General features: G+C 43.0%; 1 protein-coding gene across 8 annotated transcripts in view; it reads right to left on the bottom strand.

The window, feature by feature from the left end:
* Positions 1-17,500, bottom strand: part of DNAJC13 (DnaJ heat shock protein family (Hsp40) member C13) — a 554,470-nt gene that overhangs the window by 303,298 nt on the left and 233,672 nt on the right. For all 8 annotated transcript variants that reach the window (XR_010177689.1, XM_063922373.1, XM_063922368.1 and 5 more), the window contains 5 exons: positions 11,915-12,064; positions 11,639-11,680; positions 9,968-10,168; positions 8,089-8,295; positions 1,642-1,737 (listed from right to left, as the gene is read on the bottom strand). Coding sequence is in view for 7 of the 8 variants with exons in the window: in XM_063922373.1 (XP_063778443.1) it covers positions 1,642-1,737; positions 8,089-8,295; positions 9,968-10,168; positions 11,639-11,680; positions 11,915-12,064 (696 nt within the window). In the remaining variant the exon portion in view is untranslated. The remainder of the gene's footprint in view (positions 1-1,641; positions 1,738-8,088; positions 8,296-9,967; positions 10,169-11,638; positions 11,681-11,914; positions 12,065-17,500) is intronic.

Genomic DNA, 17,500 nt, shown 5'->3' with positions numbered 1-17,500 from the left:
CAGTTCAGTGGTATGAATTGTATTAGTTTGATTACACTAATGTGTATGTATTATCCTTAGAACCTAATGTTATGCCTGATAGCCCTGGTAACTGGCTCATTCCACAAGCAGTGATATGACCAGGTACACATTTTGGTATGGCACTTGGTATGTTTTGTCACATGATATTGCTTAAGTGATTGTGTTTGACACTTGGTATGTTGTCACACTAGGGATCAGTTATCTGCATTATTCAGCTGAGTCCATTTATGATCTTCTACAGTGCCTTGGGAATCTTGTTTACCTCTTTCCCTGGTCTCCCAATGAGAATGTGGATTTTATGTGATGATGACAAGTGAGTTATATGAGAGTCTATACAATATCACTGTCTATAGGGGGGTACTCACGAAGCGATCACGGCTTAAAATCTAAGCAATCTGACTAGATTGCTTAGATTTTAAGTAGATTTTAAGCAGGATCGCTCCGTGTGTAGCCCCCACAGCGATAGCGATGCGCAGCCCCGCGCATCGCTATCGCTGCTGCTAGATTGGCCAATCTAGCAGGTCGCTCGTTACACCCGCTGGGTGAAATGAGCGGCCCCTCCGTCTCCCCCCGCACGCTCAGCACACATGCTGAGCGGGGGGAGAGATGTGTGCTGAGCGGTTCGCTCAGCACACATCTCTCCGGCATCGGCGGGTGAGTACCGGCCTTAAGGGTTAGCATGGCACCAGTTTTTCTGGCTGATTTAAAGAATACTTTTTATTCACAGATTAGGGTGATGGTTATCTAATCTATTGTTAACACTGTCTGTTATTTATTTTGCTATGTGGCCTGGAAGGCAATAGACTGATTATACGTATCTGTTCTGTTTTTAGATTTGTTATGTGTTTATGAACTATGTGCATTTATTGATTTGGTGCTTTGCCGGTCTTGAGAAAGGTTAGTCAACGAACTCAAACGTGGACTACAAGGATACCGATGACCGCAATAAACTACCTGTATAAACTCTTTCGGACTGATTTCATGAGTGAGAGTGCACCTTCCACTAGGTGGAACTTTGGGATATACATATATTAGATATATTCATTTATATACACACATGCAAAGTTAATAATGTTAAATAAAAACAAAAAAAACCTTTTGCTTTAGATTCCATGGGGGGAACTCAATTGTGGGCGAATAGATTCTTGCGGTTGAACTAGCGCGACACCCGCTGCATTTTTCGCCAACGGGATCTTGCTCAAAAGTATTCACTACCCCATAGGGTAGCGAGCACTTCTGAGCCAAAGGGGTGAGAATTGGGCCGAACCAAGGGTATGAATCGGGCTGCTGTTGCCAGCGTGTGCCACAGCAATTCGCCCCCTTTGCCCAAAATTGAATCCACCCCACCATATGTGGAAGTTCAAAAAATATTTGCTAGGCAGTTGATTAACAAAAGTGTTGCAAGTCCGTGATGTGTAAGAGTGCAGCAAAAGCCGGTTTTTGAAAAATTATTTCAATTATTTCTAAAAAGAACAGATAGTGTACTGCATTCTTTTACATTTCCACAAGCTGTGACTGGAGACTCATGAAAGGTGGCCAAACGTTTGTCTGCTTAAAGAAACAAAATAGAATCTCATTAGCTAGAATGCAGTTAGTTATCAAGCCTGAACAGACACTCACCTCTCCTAGTGGTTTTAGTGTTACAATATTGTAGGTTGCTGGGTCCCGTTCCACTAGGCATGTTTCAGTAAGTGCTAATAATCTTTTCACTGGCTCCTAAAACAGAACACATAAAAGATCAAACAAACACAGCTCCATACAAATTAGTACATGCTAACATTCAAAGTTGAAATATTACCTGGCAATTTTAGAAGGACTCCATGTTATTATTATTATTATTATTATTACAGGTTGAGTATCCCATATCCAAATATTCCGAAATACGGACTTTTTTGAGTGAGAGTGAGATAGTTAAACCTTTGTTTTCTGAGGGCTCAATGTACACAAACTTTGTTTAATACCCAAAGTTATTAAAAATATTGTATTAAATGACCTTCAGGCTGTGTGTATAAGGTGTATATGAAACATAAATGAATTGTGTGAATGTAGACACACTTTGTTTAATGCACAAAGTTATAAAAAATATTGGCTAAAATTACCTTCAGGCTGTGTGTATAAGGTGTATATGTAACATAAATGCATTCTGTGCTTAGATTTAGGTCCCATCACCATGATATCTCATTATGGTATGCAATTATTCCAAAATACGGAAAGATCCCATATCCAAAATACCTCTGGTCCCAAGCATTTTGGATAAGGGATACACACAGCCTGAAGGTCATTTTAAGCCAATATTTTGAATAACTTTGTGCATTAAACAAAGTTTGTTTACATTGAGCCATCAGAAAACAAAGGTTTCACTACCTCAGTCTCACTCAAAAAATTCTGTATTTCGGAATATTTGGATATGGGATACTCAACCTGTAATACATATACAGTGCATCCGGAAAGTATTCACATCACTTCTGTTTTTTTTCTACATTTTGTTATGTTACAGCCTTATTCCAGAATGGAATAAATTAATTTTTCCCCTCAAAATTCTACACACAATACCCCATAATGACAACAAGAAAAGAGTTTTTTTTAAAGATTTTTGCAAATGTATTAAAAACAAAAAACTAAGAAATCATTCACGCCAAAGAGTTCAATCTTTGTCTCATCAGACCAGAGAATTTTGTTTCTCATGGTATGAGTGTGCTTCAGGTGCATTTTGGCAAACTCCAGGCGGGCTGCCATGTGCTTGTTACTAAGAAGTGGCTTCCGTCTGGCCACTCTACCATACAGGCCTGATTGGTGGATTGCTGCAGAGATGGTTGTCCTTCTGGAAGGTTCTCCTCTCTGCACAGAGGAATGTTGTAGCTCTGACAGAGTGACCATCGAGTTCTTGGTCACCTTCCTGACTAGGGCCCTTCTCCCCCGAACGCTCAGTTTAGACGGCGGTTCGAACTTCTTCCATTTACAGATGATGGAGGTCACTGTGCTCATTGGGACCTTCAAAGCAGCAGATATTTTTCTGTACCCTTCCCCAGATTTGTGTCTCGAAACAATCCTGTCTCGGAGGTCCACAGACAATTCCTTTGACTTCATGCTTGATTTGTGCTCAGACATGCACTGTCAACTGTGGGACCTTATATAGACAGGTGCTTGCCTTTCAAAATCATGTCCAATCAACTGAATTTACCACAGGTGGACTCCAATTAAGCTACCCACAGAGCAGATGTATACAGTACAGTTCTATGTATATACATAATACAAACAAATACTGGTAACACTAAACGATGACCCAATACCGATACCAAATACTCTAAAAGAAAGAAAAAGTGAAATACACTCTTATACCTGAATAATAACCTTTTATACCTGAACAACTGAATAGCTGTAAGGAGCATATTTATCTACATTTGTAAATAAACTCTAATGGCCCTTTCCACAATCACGTATAGGCGCATCCTAACCCTACTGCACTGAGCTAACAAGCCGGCCTCGTAACCCAGCCTGGAAGCTGGGGCAAGAGTAGAGCCAATGTGAGAGGTAGGGTGGGCATGGTGGTTATATCTATCTGCAGGCAGAGAGTAGGGACTTGTCTGCTGTGTGTGCTCTACAACACCATAGAGACGGCTGCCGGACATGCTTCAGGGGGTGACTTCACACTACACAAGCTGGCAGTACCGAAGCGCAGATGCCCATTGCACAGGGGGATGTAGAGGCCGGCTACTGGGGAGTGGGTCACTGAGCAGGACAGGAGGACAAGGCAGTGCTGGTGAGAAGAGTCACTGCGACCGACTTCCTACACACCCACACAGCCAAAAATGGCTCTGCACGCCTGAATCTCGCTGCCGTCACATATCAGATTCTTCACCTGAAAAGATTGGTTCTCCATTATGCAACTTATATCCCTCCTATTCCTGCTGACACATTCACACCTGACTCTAGGCCCTCCTGCCCCTAAACACATACCTCAGTCTAGCCTCTGCTATCAGCCTGCATATTATTTCCACTTATCGGTCTCAGTCCAGCCTCTGCGGCCTGCCTCTTTTTTTTCCACTCATCTGCCTCAGCCCAGCCTCTGCTACCTGCCTGCCTCTATTTCTTTTCCACTCACCTGCTTCTCTCTCTATTTCCACTCATCTGCCTCAGCCCAGCCTCTGCTACCTGCCTGCTTCTATTTCTTTTCCACTCACCTGCCTTAGCCCAGCCTCTGCTACCTGCTTCTATCACTTTTCCACTCACCTGCCTTAGCCCAGCCTCTGCTACCTGCTTCTATCACTTTTCCACTGACGTGCCTCAGGTAGAGTCAGAGAAGTAGAAGCTGCAGGTGAAGGCACCTTATAACTTTATATCCTTCTTCTTGGCAGCTCTATATTTCCTCTGTTGTTTCTTAGCTGCCTTAGTTTGTTTACATCTCTTTCTTTGTCAAATGATGGCCTTTAGCTCACTTAAGCTTTCTTTCGTCTTACAACTGGAATCCTTCCTTTTTTTCTGGCAAAACCTTCTCGGACTTCCAGCCTCCTTTGCTTTCTTTCAATGTCCATCTTTGATAATGTTTGAATGCAGAATAAACATGGCTGTTGTAGTTTGGAATCAACTACCTTCTGGTAAACACCATGGGGAAAATGTACTGCAATAGCCTACAAGAAGCAGGCATGCCCTTTAAATTATTACCACAATGACGTAGACTCACATCGCAGGCTATTATATTCCCCTCATGTGATCCAAACAGGAAGTTGCTACTAATGACCTCTAATAAATATCAGGGCAAAAAACAATGGCCCTGATTCCGAGTTGTTCGCTCGCTAGCTGCTTTTAGCAGCATTGCGCACGCTAGGCCGCCGCCCTCTGGGAGTGTATCTTAGCATAGCAGAATTGCGAACGAAAGATTAGCAAAACTGCTACTTAAAAATGATTTGCAGTTTCTGAGTAGCTCCAGACCTACTCACAGATTGCTATCAGCTCAGTCCGTTTAGTTCCTGGTTTGATGGCACAAACACGCCCTGCGTTCGGCCAGCCACTCCCCCGTTTCTCCAGACACTCCCGCATTTTCCCGACACACATGCGTTTTTTAGCACACTCCCGGAAAACGCTCAGTTACCACCCAGAAACGCCCCTTTCCTGTCAATCATTTACCGATCAGCAGTGCGACTGAAAATCGTCGCTCGAACACCAGCAAATCTACTAAGTTTTGTGTTAAATAACTTAGCGCATGCGCTCTGCGTACCATGTGCATGTGCAGTTAGCAACAAATCGCAGCACAGCGAAAATCGGCAACAAGCGAACAACTCGGAATGACCCCCAATGCCCTAAGTATTTTCTGATACATGTAGAATATAACTACTTTTTAATGGTTCAGTTTCATTCAAAATGCAATGAAAATAGATAATAAGTACGCAATGTACAATTAAAGTGGAGTATACTGTAGATAGGTTAAAATTAATAAAACTGTATCAAATCTCAAATAGAGATCTTCTGAATATTTGAACAACACTTAAAATATACAATTTATGTCTAGATCCAAGCATTTGAGACAAAAATAAAGGTGACCACAAGAATGATCACACTTTTCTCAGCATGAGTGTTACCCATCACAAATTAAAAACACATATATATTTTTTTTTGCACCTTGGTTTCAAATTCTGTAGAATGGCCCTAATGCCATTACTTTACTTCAGGGATCAGGGGGCAGATGTATTAACATGGAGAAGGCATATGGAAGTGATTAACCAGTGATAAGCGCAAGATGATAAATGCACCAGCCAATCTGCTCCTAACTGTTAATTTACATATTGGAGCTGATTGGCTGGTGCATTAATCACCTTGAACTTATCACTGGTTTATCACTTCCTTATGCCTTCTCCAGGTTAATACATCTGCCCCCAGGTTCTTAATGCGCAATCACAGTATCATGCAGGTAACTATTAGTAGAAATCCCATGGAAACCTTTTACAAAAAAATATGTGGAAATGTAGCCCATTGGCTACAATGTCTAATGGCATCTAAAGATGGCGCTACATATAGGGGTCAAACTCTAGAAAGCATATATTTTCCAAGCTTGCCCACCAGATGAACAATATATAAAAAGTCTAACATGTCTAATATGTCAAGTCTACCGTACAGTTGCAATGTGCATTATGAACTCCTACGTATGTGTAATGTTTGTAACGTATGCTACGTTTTACCCCCCTTCTTATGCTAAGTATTTCCCCTTCATGTTGCTGCTTGGCAATGCACTGTACCGCACAAAATACCTAGTGTATGTGAGTACACCTGGACAACAAAGCAGATTCTGATTTCACAATGTAGGAACCTCACACATCTACATGATTTTGAAGATATTAACAAAATTTTCACCATTTGCACTGAAACACCGCCTCCAGCCACCACCACAAAAAACAAAAACTCACTTACTTATGCCCATACAGACCGGGAGTGAGTTAGTTTTAGGAACCAGGTGATTTAAATTATCACTGAAAATCCACTTTGGATTGGTTTACGTGGGTTAAAAATGAACTGTGGTCTTGCATTAACCCTTTTTAACAGATCCTCTATGGTCCTTTGGTCAACCCTGCTGGCAATGTTTTGTCAATGGAAGCCAGCATTTCGAGGATTGAGTAAAGTCTCAGATGTCTGCAACAGGTTTTTTTTTTTTTAAATCGACAACACAATGCTGACAAGAGAGAGCGGAACATAACCAGGAAGCGGCAGGCAAAGAAGGATCGACCAAATCTTGTTGCATGCCAGACTCCATATTCTGAATTAGGCCCAGATTTAAATAGCCGTGTTTATTACTGTGGGACAATAAATCAGCTGTGGCTGTTCAATTAGATCCAGCAGGCTGCACTTAACGCAGATTATTGTTAGAAGCTGACGTAGGCCCAAAGAGAAATAAATGTTAAATGCCCTGATTGCGGGTATCGCAAACCTGATCACCCATAGCTCTTAGAACTTATCCGCGGAATCTTTGGGTTAACGAGTTTTAGTCGGTAATTTTCTGTGCAAGGAAAAAGGGTCTGTAATTGAATAGCTCCGGGTGTTAAAGAACAATGTACCACTTTTCCCAAAGTGATAAATTACTGCTTCTAATTTGCCTTAAAGATATTTTTTGTGTCAAAAGTGTAGCAATGATGGCTCATCGAATTACTTCCTTAATTATTAAGTTGTTTATATAGCACACACGCATACACAGCAGTTTACAGAGAACATTGTGAATGTAAACCTATACAACTGCTTATAAAATGGACAAGGTTCATTAAACAGGATTCAATTGAAGCACTTTAAAAAGGAATATAAGCAACCAAAGGCTCTATTTAACCTTTCTACATTTATATATATGCGGTACTAATATATTGTAGCCTGATTGAACCAGCTGGTTAGTAAACCGGAGCAGCATAATATTCTGTGATTTTTCAAGGGAATGTATGAGTAATATTTGTACTATTTGATTTTATCTGCATTGTATATGTTAATGATTGGATATTAAATCGCAAAAAAAATTTATTTGATATTTGCATGTGCTGTCTCTTTGTAATAATAGCAATATTATTAATTAATTGGCGCAATGCTGCATCGCGTGCTGGACTGTGACTATTTTCAGCCGGCCATCACTCCATTAATTCTATTAGGAATTAATGGAGCAATTGCTGGCTGCCAATAGTCGCAGCCCGGCATGCAATGCAGCAAGATGAGCATGGCTACATCTGTACTTATTGTTTTAAGCTGATTAGTGCAATTAGTGATTTAATATTAAATATTGCCCCTGAATTACACATTAGTATGTTTTGTTTCTTGTCACTGTGGCCACACAGGCCAGCTTTATGAGATCGTTGTGTACATGTTTATTTCACTTTCATGTTGAGGGTTATAATGTGCAAATAAAGCTGGAACAAGCTTGATCTAACCTGCCAGGTAATATGAAAAACCAAATTGGAGAACAAATAAAAACCAATCCACGTGTTCATGAACAGTGACACACAGAAAAATATACTTACTACATATTAGTGTATTGTATTGGCAACAAGAAATATGTTCCCAATCTGGTATTAATTCAAGCCTGAAGTGACGCTGACATCTTACCATATGTCTTGGTGTGATTTTTTGAACAATGAATTCTGCTAACGAGGTGATAGACTCATCATTGCTATATTTCCCCAAACGAAGGCTCACAAAATGTTCAAACTCCACAGGCTCCTTTCTTGCCCTCAGGGAAATCCCTATGTAGTTTCCAGCATGCTCTATGGCACTCTTAATTATTTCATCTCTTTGTTCTGTAGCGAACAAATGCTGGAAAATAAAGGACATAACAATTATCCATTATAAAATTGGACAAAGGGCAATGTATTCCAAACTACCCTCAAAACTGTAAGAAGGATGTATGTGGCTATTCTAAATGGCACAGTAGTTTTCAGGATCCAAAACATGTCTGTGAATCAGCTTTGCTAACAGGAGATCTCAGGCAGCCTGGAGAGATACTGTATATACTGAAATTAGCTTCAGATTACAAAATGTTATCATTAACTATCCGGACTTGCGCTGAATACAGACATAAAACATCTACATCAGTGGCAAATATTTATATTTGTTGCCTTTAAGTAAACATATGGTAGCAGAGCATGATCTAGAAACATGTTTTCTCTGACACGGGAAACTAATCTCATTGCCAGGGATTTACTCTTATGAGTGCACAATAAGCAGCACATGTAAAGTAGGCGCATTCTACACAACTTGCAGAGATCTGCTAAGGAAGGAAATGTGCCAAGACAGACCAGTTGCAAGTGTGCCAGGTTGATGCCAAGAGAAAACAGTAGCATATGTGCCAGGAGATATGGCTTGCCAATTATGGCAGTAAATGCTAAAGTTACAGTTTACAATACATACCCAATATAGTACTCCAATATCACATACATAACAGTCGGTATGTGTCTAGATAAATTTATTAACCACTTAACTGGCACTAAGGTATGGGATACGACCACAGCCAGGAGATAGTTACCTGGCCAGGTCGTATCCCATACATCCGTGCTGCCCAGCTTTTTCCCCCGTCTGGTTGGAGAAAATCTGTTCTGCACAAGTGTAGAATGGATTTCCTCCTCCTGATGCAGCCCTCACCCCGGCACAATTATGTCCATTATTCCCCGCTGTGAATTACAATAAGGTGAGGGGTAAAGGCTATTGAGGCGGGGGGGGGGGGGGGGGGGGGGGTGTCCGATTTTGTAAAAAACAAATAGTCTGTGAAGTGGTTAATAAATATGAAGTCTAAGTTACCACGTTAAATACATTTAAACACAGGCACAAAATACTAAATTAAAGTGCAAATTTTAATACTGCAGAGACTGCAAATATCGTATCGGTTGTATAAACCATACTAATAACCGTAATAGTGCCCGTAAGAGGGATCAGTCAATCAGGAGCCGCTGGCGAGTCATTATCATCAGTGCTAATTCTGCACGAATAGTCATGCACACGAAAGTAATACGTCTCCTGATAGGCACATGTCGACTGCATGGGATGCATCTGCGTTGACCCTTTCTGTAGTTGGCCAAGGTTTGCATCTGCAAGTGTAAAATGCTTTCCCCATAAGGATAGAAGCATAACAATTATTTGTTGGTTATGCCTAACTCTACATCAGCCCCAGAATGCACGGAACTTCATTTTAACATTTAAATATTGAGCTTTTAATACAAGGCAAGGTCATTTTCTTGCAGGTGTTTTTTGTTTTGATTTTTGAAGTTGGCGTGTGTAAAAAAGACACAAATAGTAAATTTTCTAACTATATTTAACAGTTTTCCCACTTACTTTCTTCTTATAGAGTGTACTGTATGTAACACGATCATCTCACGAGTGTGGTCATGGTCAGTCATCTAGACCTAATGGTACGTTTCACACTAATAACATTTTTAAGTGGAATGATAATTTAAGAACAAGACTCTCAAATATACAATTCTCGAAGACTTACCAGTCGACTAAAGCCTCCATAAAGAATGCAGAACCCTCCCTGGTAGTCTGAAAGCTCTGCAAAACCTTCAATATTTCTATAGTCATAAGAGCAGAGGATTCGATTGTTCGTTGGATCAATTTGGTCTATACTGCCAGGGGTCACTTCCAGAGTGACCAACTTCCTAGTATCGCTCCAGTGATGCTTATAGCAATTGTATCTCTGAAATAAAACAGGAGACTAAGCAAACATGGTCATTTCAGTTACACGTCTAAGCAACTGAAACATGAAAGGTTAATTGTAGTAATTTTAACAATGCTACATGAATGTGGTTGTAACAGCCTAGAAATCACTCTGTTATATGGATTCCTGCTTTGGACAGCAATCATTTTTAGTAAAGCCTCATATTGTAGCTAGGAAAATAGCTATCAGTGTGGCAAAAGAGTTGCCTGCCCAGGCGGTATGTGCGTAGTGCACTTGGAAACGAATGAACTGCTGTCGTGGTCAAACCGCGGTCTGCATTAACTCCCTACCAACAGGTTGGGTTCATTGCACCAGCTTCTTATCGGCCTGCAAGTAACCGATATCTAGGATGGGTTTCTTAATGAATATATTATGTTACATAACATGTATGTGCTGTATTACAACCACATTACTTGAAGTGAAACTGCAGACATGGGTGGTCTTCAGAATGCGGCCGGCCGGGTTACCGGCAACCAGCATACCGGCACCGGGATCCCGACCGTCGCCATGCCGACACATATTCTCCCTCTTGGGGGTCCACGACCCCTCTGAAGGTAGAATAAATAGCGTGGCACACGAGCCCGCAAGGGGCTCATTAGCGCTTACCCAGCTGTCGGTATGCTGGCGGTCGGGATCCCGCCGCTGGCCACTCATACTACACCCACAGAGATGATTACACAGTTTTCTGCAAGTCAACTTGTAAATATTTGTTTGAACCCATTAGCAATTTTGGGATTTTTTTTAAATGCATATCAAACACTTTGTAGTATTATTGTTTCTCTTTAGTACATGTCTATTTTTACAGAAAACCTGACTACAGATGTGTCCTCATACATCTAACCTCCATATGCAAGATGCTTGGTGCGAGTGAGCTGCCCGATCACATGCAACTCTGATAGTTTTGGGCACCTTCTTCTGACGCAAATACGTCTTAGTCACAATGTGATATGACTGAGTCTGTATACAAAGCACAATGGAACTCGTATTGGCAAAAAGCTGCGGTTGCTACATTGTAGCACTCCTGGTACGCATTGTGTTACGACTAAAATGCATCGTCAGCAAAAAAAGACACCCGTCACTATCAGTCTCTCACGGGACCTGGCATGCCAAGAGGGGCTGTTTGGCGCAACTGCAGCAATGATGTAGGACGACACATCTGTATAATGCCGCCTGACAAGTCATTATGAACGATTCTGTCTTGCCACTGCATTGATTAAAGAAGTAAAAAGAAACTGCAACTCAGTCAGAAGAAGAGCAAACTTCTTCCATAGGAGTAATAGTATTCTAAATAAAAAGTAAATGTGTAGTATATTTCATGGGATCTGACCCTTCTTTGTCTAAATGAGCTGACTGACTTATAATTGCCTTGAACATGTAAGTAAATGAAGAATCACCCAGTGCACCACAGTGTTCTTTAGCAGTATCTATGGTTACTAATATTATACTTACCCTTCCAGTAATCTTCCCTTCAGCAAAATCTGTCCTGAATCTCTATCAGGAAATATCAAAAATGTTGAATAATCAAATGGAAAACTCACTCATTTAACAGTACATAAACAAAAGAGAAAAACACCGGTAGAGAAAACACAAGTAAAGCATGTAATTACTGAAAATAAGAACCCACAGGAAAACACATGTTCATGGTCACACAGATATACAGTATGCAAATCAATCGCTCCCAACTAAAAGACTGTAAAAAATGTGCTCATTCAGCAAATATCTTACCAGGGCTTCGGTCAGAAGTTCTGTTCTGTGCTCTGTAGAAAATTTTAATGTTTCAGATTTCTTCCCACTACCCTTCCGAAATGTAAGGGCAAATTCTGATCCCTGCCCTTTGCCCACAGGACTGATACTACAAATGTCTCCATAAGGCCACTGAGACAAAAAAAAAAAAGAAATAAAAAATAAGCCCTCACAACGTAAATGTTTGCAAAATACACATTAATACAGCATATGACACATCTATTATTATAAATTGACAATGAAGGATCCATAATTCAGTCACACAGCAATGTGCCTTTGCAGTGACAAATGGTGTAGTTATTAAATGTCGTGGGATGTTTGTATGGAGGAAACAGATCGGTAATTGGGAGAAGTAGCAGCTCTGGAGACTTTCATTTAAATTCCTGCATAAACTCCTTGAACACTCAACTGTGCTCCAAGAAATTACATTAGGAGCTCAACTGGGCAGAGAAAATTGCCTGTAATATTCTGTGTTCAGCACAATGTTACATGAAATGTGTAATATAATAAGCAAAATAGCTTAATGCAGCAATCCCACAAAGAATGCTTCTTGAGTTTCTTTGGAAATTGCAAATAAAGTATCTTTGAAGTATAGACCTAATAATGACAGATAGTAAAAAATATACGACTATATCCTTACAAAAACACACATATGGCTGCCAGAATAGGATTTCACAGCTCTCAGCATTTCATTTACTGGCAAAGGGGGGAGAAGGGGAGGTGGATGTCACTGTACAGATATAGCTCAGAGGGGCATTCAAAAGCCTCTCTGTTCACTAAGTCAAGTACTGTGTGACTGTAGTAGCCATTGTAGCTCAAAGCCCCTGCAGATTTACATTTAGAATAGCAGTCTAGATAGAAAATAGAAATAAAAAAAATAGAAAAACTAAATCCGCACATATCTCAGATTTACCGCAAAAGGAAAAATAAGATTTTACTTACCGATAAATCTATTTCTCGTAGTCCGTAGTGGATGCTGGGGACTCCGTCAGGACCATGGGGATTAGCGGCTCCGCAGGAGACAGGGCACAAAAATAAAGCTTTAGGATCAGGTGGTGTGCACTGGCTCCTCCCCCTATGACCCTCCTCCAAGCCTCAGTTAGGATACTGTGCCCGGACGAGCGTACACAATAAGGAAGGATTTTGAATCCCGGGTAAGACTCATACCAGCCACATCAATCACACCGTACAACTTGTGATCTGAACCCAGTTAACAGTATGACAAACGTAGGAGCCTCTGAACAGACGGCTCACAACAATAACAACCCGATTTTTTTTTGTAACAATAACTATGTACAAGTATTGCAGACAATCCGCACTTGGGATGGGCGCCCAGCATCCACTACGGACTACGAGAAATAGATTTATCGGTAAGTAAAATCTTATTTTCTCTGACGTCCTAGTGGATGCTGGGGACTCCGTCAGGACCATGGGGATTATACCAAAGCTCCCAAACGGGCGGGAGAGTGCGGATGACTCTGCAGCACCCAATGAGAGAACTCCAGGTCCTCTTTAGCCAGGGTATCAAATTTGTAGAATTTTACAAACGTGTTCTCCCCCGACCACGTAGCTGCTCGGCAGAGTTGCAATGCCGAGACCCCTCGGGCAGCCGCCCAGGATGAGCCCACCTTCCTTGTGGAATGGGCCTTGACAGATTTAGGCTGTGGCAGGCCTGCCACAGAATGTGCAAGTTGAATTGTGCTACAAATCCAACGAGCAATCGTCTGCTTAGAAGCAGGAGCACCCAGCTTGTTGGGTGCATATAGTATAAACAGCGAGTCAGATTTTCTGACTCCAGCCGTCCTTGAAATATATATTCTCAATGCCCGGACAACGTCCAGCAACTTGGAATCCTCCAAATCGCTAGTAGCCGCAGGCACCACAATAGGCTGGTTCAGATGAAACGCTGACACCACCTTAGGCAGAAAATGAGGACGCGTCCGCAGTTCTGCCCTGTCCGAATGGAAAATCAGATATGGGCTTTTATACGATAAAGCCGCCAATTCTGATACTCTCCTGGCTGAAGCCAGGGCCAGTAGCATGGTTACTTTCCACGTAAGATATTTCAAATCCACCGATTTGAGTGGCTCAAACCAATGGGATTTGAGAAAATCCAAAACAACATTAAGGTCCAACGGAGCCACAGGGGGCACCACCGGGGGCTGTATATGTAGTACTCCTTTAACAAAAGTCTGGACTTCAGGAACTGAAGCCAATTCTTTCTGGAAGAAAATCGACAGGGCCGAAATTTGAACCTTAATGGACCCCAATTTGAGGCCCATAGACAATCCTGTTTGTAGGAAATGCAGGAATCGACCCAGTTGAAATTCCTCCGTGGGGACCTTCCTGGCCTCACACCACGCAACATATTTTCTCCAAATGCGGTGATAATGTTGTGCAGTCACCTCCTTCCTGGCCTTAACCAGTGTAGGAATGACCTCTTCCGGAATGCCTTTTTCCCTTAGAATTCGGCGTTCAACCGCCACGCCGTCAAACGCAGCCGCGGTAAGTCTTGGAATAGACACGGTCCCTGCTGAATCAGGTCCCGCCTTAGAGGTAGAGGCCACGGATTTTCCGTGAGCATCTCCTGAAGTTCCGGGTACCAAGTTCTTCTTGGCCAATCCGGAGCCACGAGTATCGTTCTTACTCCCCTTTGCCGTATAATTCTCAGTACTTTGGGTATGAGAGGCAGAGGAGGAAACACATACACTGACTGGAACACCCACGGTGTTACCAGAGCGTCCACAGCTATTGCCTGAGGGTCTCTTGACCTGGCGCAATACCTGTCCAGTTTTTTGTAGAGGCGAGACGCCATCATATCCACCTTTGGTTTTTCCCAACGGTTCACAATCATGTGGAAGACTTCTGGATGAAGTCCCCACTCTCCCGGGTGTAGATCGTGTCTGCTGAGGAAGTCTGCTTCCCAGTTGTCCACTCCCGGAATGAACACTGCTGACAGTGCTATCACATGATCTTCCGCCCAGCGAAGAATCCTTGCAGCTTCTGTCATTGCTCTCCTGCTTCTTGTGCCGCCCTGTCTGTTTACGTGGGCGACTGCCGTGATGTTGTCCGACTGGATCAACACCGGCTGACCCTGAAGCAGGGGTTTTGCCAGACTTAGAGCATTGTAAATCGCTCTTAGCTCCAGTATATTTATGTGAAGAGACATCTCCAGGCTTGACCATACTCCCTGGAAGTTTCTTCCCTGTGTGACCGCTCCCCAGCCTCTCAGACTGGCATCCGTGGTCACCAGGACCCAGTCCTGTATGCCGAATCTGCGGCCTTCTAACAGATGAGCACTCTGCAACCACCACAGAAGAGACACCCTTGTCCGTGGCGATAAGGTTATCCGCTGATGCATCTGCAGATGCGATCCGGACCATTTGTCCAGCAGATCCCACTGAAAAGTTCGTGCGTGGAATCTGCCGAATGGGATTGCTTCGTAAGAAGCCACCATCTTTCCCAGGACTCTTGTGCATTGATGCACAGACACTTTTCCTGGTTTTAGGAGGTTCCTGACAAGTTCGGATAACTCCTTGGCTTTCTCCTCCGGAAGAAACACCTTTTTCTGAACCGTGTCCAGAATCATTCCCAGGAACAGCAGACGTGTTGTCGGGGTCAACTGAGATTTTGGAAAATTCAGAATCCACCCGTGTTGTTGCAGCACTACTTGGGTTAGTGCTACTCCGTCCTCCAGCTGTTCTCTGGACCTTGCCCTTATCAGGAGATCGTCCAAGTAAGGGATAATTAAATACACCTCTTCTTCGCAGAAGAATCATCATTTCGGCCATTACCTTGGTAAAGACCCGAGGTGCCGTGGACAATCCAAACGGCAGCGTCTGAAACTGATAATGACAGTTTTGCACCACGAACCTGAGGTACCCTTGATGTGAAGGGCAAATTGGGACATGCAGGTAAGCATCTTTTATGTCCAGGGACACCATAAAGTCCCCTTCTTCCAGATTCGCTATCACTGCTCTGAGTGATTCCATCTTGAACTTGAATTTTTGTATGTACAGGTTCAAAGATTTCAGATTTAGAATAGGTCTTACCGAGCCGTCCGGCTTCGGTACCACAAATAGCGTGGAGTAATACCCCTTTCCCTGTTGTAGGAGGGGTACCTTGACTATCACCTGCTGAGAAAACAGCTTGTGAATGGCTTCCAATACCGTCGCCCTGTCTGAGGGAGACGTTGGCAAAGCAGACTTTAGGAACCGGCGAGGGGGAGACTTCTCGAATTCCAACCTGTAACCCTGAGATACTACCTGCAGGATCCAGGGGTCCACCTGTGAGCAAGCCCACTGCGCGCTGAAATTCTTGAGTCGACCCCCCACCGTTCCTGAGTCCGCTTGTAAAGCCCCAGCGTCATGCTGAGGGCTTTGCAGAACCCGCGGAGGGCTTCTGTTCCTGGGAAGGAGCTGCTTGCTGCCCTCTCTTACCCTTTCCTCTGCCTCGGGGCAGATATGACTGTCCTTTTGCCCGCTTGTTCTTATAGGACCGAAAGGACTGCGGCTGAAAAGACGGTGTCTTTTTCTGTTGGGAGGGGGTCTGAGGTAAAAAGGTGGATTTCCCGGCCGTTGCCGTGGCCACCAGATCCGATAGACCGACGCCAAATAATTCCTCCCCTTTATACGGCAATACTTCCATATGCCGTTTGGAATCCGCATCACCTGACCACTGTCGTGTCCATAAACTTCTTCTGGCAGATATGGACATCGCACTTACTCTCGATGCCAGAGTGCAAATATCCCTCTGAGCATCTCGCATATAAAGAAAAGCATCCTTTAATTGCTCTAAAGTCTGTAAAATACTGTCCCTATCCAAGGTATCAATATTTTCAGTCAGGGAATCCGACCAGACCACCCCAGCACTGCACATCCAGGCTGAGGCGATGGCTGGTCGCAGTATAACACCAGTATGTGTGTATATACTTTTTAGGGTAGTTTCCAGCCTCCTATCAGCTGGATCCTTGAGGGCGGCCGTATCAGGAGACGGTAACGCCACTTGTTTTGATAAGCGTGTGAGCGCCTTATCCACCTTAGGGGGTGTTTCCCAGCGCGCCCTAACCTCTGGCGGGAAAGGGTATAATGCCAATAACTTTTTTGAAATTAGCCCTTTTCTATCTGGGTTAACCCACGCTTCATCACATACATCATTCAATTCCTCTGATTCAGGAAAAACTACAGGTAGTTTTTTCACCCCCCACATAATACCCCTTTTTGTGGTACTTGTAGTATCAGAGATATGCAAAGCCTCCTTTATTGCCGTGATCATATAACGTGTGGCCCTACTGGAAAATACGTTTGTTTCTTCACCGTCGACACTAGATTCAGTGTCCGTGTCTGGGTCTGTATCGACCGACTGAGGTAAAGGGCGTTTTACAGCCCCTGACGGTGTCTGAGACGCCTGGGCAGGTACTAACTGGTTTGACGGCCGTCTCATGTCGTCAACTGATTTTTGTAATGTGCTGACATTATCACGTAATTCCATAAACAAAGCCATCCATTCCGGTGTCGACTCCCTAGGGGGTGACATCACCATTACCGGCAATTGCTCTGCCTCCACACC

The sequence above is a fragment of the Pseudophryne corroboree genome, chromosome 5, assembly GCF_028390025.1.
Source record: "Pseudophryne corroboree isolate aPseCor3 chromosome 5, aPseCor3.hap2, whole genome shotgun sequence".
In the NCBI taxonomy this organism is placed as follows: Eukaryota; Metazoa; Chordata; class Amphibia; order Anura; family Myobatrachidae; genus Pseudophryne; species Pseudophryne corroboree.
Note: the sequence above shows the minus strand (reverse complement) of the source record. Positions and strands in the feature narration are given on the sequence as shown.